Here is a 3,128-nt window from a genome sequence, read left to right on the forward strand (position 1 = left end):
GAGCTCCGCCAGCCCTGCGCCGGCTTCTGGCTTGGGGGTGTCTAGAAAGGCCTGGCTTTCCTCGGGGGACTCAGTGGTTTGCTCAGAAGGAGCCGTGTGGGGCATAAGCTGTGGTAGAGTCGTGGTTTTCTGTGCCGAAAGGCGTCATTTTTCGTGTTTTTCGTAGTCGTCCTGTTTATCTAGCGACACGGTGTCTTTGTTTTCTGCAGAGCACCTTTCAAAGGCCGGTTAGGTGGGAATGTGGTGTTGTAAGTCTGTAAAAAACGTGTAGCTCTCCCTCCAGTTCCGTAATCTAAAAAAAAAAATCGTCTCTTGCAGCCTGTAAGTGACTTCACCAGTGCTGAGTCTGTTCGCGTTTGCAGGCAATCATGGATCAGGTGATGCAGTTCGTGGAGCCCAGTCGGCAGTTTGTAAAAGACTCCATACGACTTGTTAAAAGATGCACCAAGCCTGACAGGAAAGGTAAAGCACACAGCAAACAGTCTGTACTTCATCTGACATCCTTTCCAGTGTTTCTCAGCTTCCAACGTGAGGTTTAAGCTGGAGCGTTTTCCCAGTTGTTACTGTGTTTATGGTTCTGGATCTAAAAAACTTGGAATGTGTCCTTTTCTGGTATGAACTCAGGTGTGTGTGAGGGGTACTAAAACTGAGCTCATGAAATAGGCTGAAATGAAGCCATTTTGAGATAGGCAGGTAATAATTTTCATGTCTTAGGTAAACTGATCTAAGAAGAACTGAAGTGCTTTTTAAAAGACAAATGCAGAGGTCAGGTTTGACTGATTGCAGTCAGCTTGGGGGAAATTCTGGTGGAAGGTTCCATGACCCTGGAGGAAACTTGAAAGGAGCTAGGATTGCTTTTTCTAGTGCCTATTCGTGACTTCACAGCTGTCAGGGACTGCCTAATTGGGGCAGGAAGAACTGTGTTGCTGGAAGGATAGAAGAAATGGTTTGGGACTTTTTCAAAGGTATTAGAGAGAAGCTGTTAACTATAACCAGAATGTTACTGGTTGTCCTTAATGGTAGTAGTTTTGTTACCTTATTCACATGCTGAGGATGAAGTTTCCTGACATCTTTTTGAGATCAGGCTGACAGGGTTGTTGAGTGGCTGCTGACCTTCTTAGTCCACATCATGATTGCTGTCTTAAAATAATGGAGGATATCAATTAAGTACTCAATTTTTTTGTGGGGACTTAAGATGCTGTCTTCCTGTGGCAGACATAAATGCAGCTCTTCCATTTTTGGTACTGTGTTGGAGATTATTTTCAGGGACTGTAGGGCTATGAAGGAAAGATAATGGAATAAATGTTCCATTAATTGTTATGGACTGTAGGTATTTCTGATTTTGCATGTTATTTTAAAAAAATGAGATCTGCCAGGGTTGGTGGAAAGCAGCTTCTTCTCTCCTGAAAATTCCTCTCTCTTCTGAAAAAGCAGATTTGTTTCTCAACATTGGTGCAGTTTGCTTTTGAACTGCTTCCTGAGTTAAGATGACCATTTTCTAAAGACAGATAGTTCACATCTCCTCTATGTCAGACACGAGGCTTCCCAGACTAAACTTTTTGGTGTGGTTTTTTTTGTTGTTTTTTTTTTTCCCCAGAGTTCCAGAAGATTGCCATGGCAACAGCAATAGGCTTTGCAATAATGGGATTTATTGGTTTCTTTGTCAAATTGATCCATATCCCAATCAACAATATCATTGTGTAAGTAAAGATGACCTTTATTTTCGGTAAATTTTACATTAATTTTTACCTGTTCAATTTTAAACAGAAGATGTTGGTGAGCCCTGTAGGATCCACGTTGCTTTAGTATCTGTGTATTTCACACGTTACTCAAATAACTTGATCAGGAAGTAGATTAATTATTTAGCATGCTGCAAAATATTAGATCCATAGGTCTTCATTTTCTTCAAGTATTGTGCTTCAAACCTTAACGTCAGATACTTCAATTTCCAGTTCTCAGTGTATGTTTATCCATAGAACATCTCTCTTACTTGGATCTTAAATAATCTTACTGTTTTCAGTTTATAATTTGGGTATCCAAATTAAGTGCTTGGGGAGTGAGGTAGAGAAAACCGAGTGGTTATGCTGGAAGATGACAAGGTGCAGAACAAAGTTGGTCTTGTTTCATTTACTCAGTGCCAGATGTGTGTGAAACATTGGTTTTTTGTGTAATTGCTTTCTGTAAAATACCTTTTGGAATGAATGTAGCAGCATGAAAAACATCAACCTTAAGTTGACCAGCAGTCTTGGTACTGACATATTAACACTTCCAAATAAACCTCCTCAGATTCTCAAGAGCTGATGTAATCCCTTTTCTAGCACTGGAACAGGTTAAGCGCTGTTCTGTGACATATGGCTTGCTTAGAGCTCTAAGAGTGGCCTTCTAGGTGAGGAGACATAATTGAAAATAGGAGATCAACTGTAACAGTAGTTATGTTCGTCCCGACAAGGCAATGGTGGGAGGATAAATTCGTCTTCAGATGGGATCACTTGATCACACTTGATGAGTTGAAACAGATTTACTTTGTTCTCTCAACAGAGGCGGCTGAATAGTCACCATGAAGAGCAAGACGTTGTGACACTTGCTGCAAGGACTTCAACTTTTTAATTTGTTTGCTATTAAATGAGCTCAGTTTGGGTTTTCATGCATCCTTGTCATTTTATTCCTCTTCTAGAGTGTATGCAATCATACCTGTTGACATTACAGGTTGTTTTTTTTTAATTTAGTAGTAGTAGAGTATTTTGTTACTTCTTTCAGTGGTAGTGGAATCATTCAGGTAGGAAGGAACCTCAGGAGGTCTCTCAACCAACCTCCTGCTCAAAGCTGAATCAGTGTTGCTTTCCGATGAGGTTGCTTAGGGCTTTGTCCAGTCAGGTATTGCAAACCTCCAAGCATGACAACTGTACAGCCTCTCTTCAGAAGCTGCTCTAATGCCTAAATTACTGCTTAGTAAACAGCATTGGTCCAGCAAAATTAGGCAGCTAGAAAGCAGCATTACTGTATCCTCTTAAGTGGTGATTTAAAAGTCTATCAACTGGAACTCTTAATAATTTCTGGAATCACCATCATTACCCCTAATTCCTTTCTGCATTTGGCAGTCCTGTTATATATTATGACTGGGGAAAAAA

At 40.5% G+C, this 3,128-nt stretch overlaps 1 protein-coding gene across 1 annotated transcript; it reads left to right on the plus strand.

Annotated features, from left to right (window-relative positions):
• The first annotated feature begins 368 nt into the window (after positions 1–368).
• Positions 369–2,719, plus strand: SEC61G (Sec61 gamma subunit). Its single transcript, XM_010002992.1, has 3 exons — positions 369–462; positions 1,598–1,700; positions 2,539–2,719. The coding sequence occupies exons 1-3, from the start codon at positions 369–371 to the stop codon at positions 2,546–2,548; spliced, it is 207 nt and encodes a 68-aa protein (XP_010001294.1). The 3' UTR covers positions 2,549–2,719.
• The last annotated feature ends 409 nt before the right edge of the window (positions 2,720–3,128 follow it).

This window comes from Chaetura pelagica, unplaced genomic scaffold (genome assembly GCF_000747805.2).
Source record: "Chaetura pelagica isolate M959 unplaced genomic scaffold, ChaPel_1.0 scaffold117, whole genome shotgun sequence".
Classification (NCBI taxonomy): domain Eukaryota; kingdom Metazoa; phylum Chordata; class Aves; order Apodiformes; family Apodidae; genus Chaetura; species Chaetura pelagica.

Bases quoted from the DNA above. Each gene is read 5' to 3' on its own strand.
- SEC61G (XM_010002992.1), top strand. From the start codon at position 369: ATGGATCAGGTGATGCAGTTCGTGGAGCCCAGTCGGCAGTTTGTAAAA. The intron at 463-1,597 runs GTAAAGCACACA...TTTTTTCCCCAG, and splicing joins CACCAAGCCTGACAGGAAAG to AGTTCCAGAAGATTGCCATG.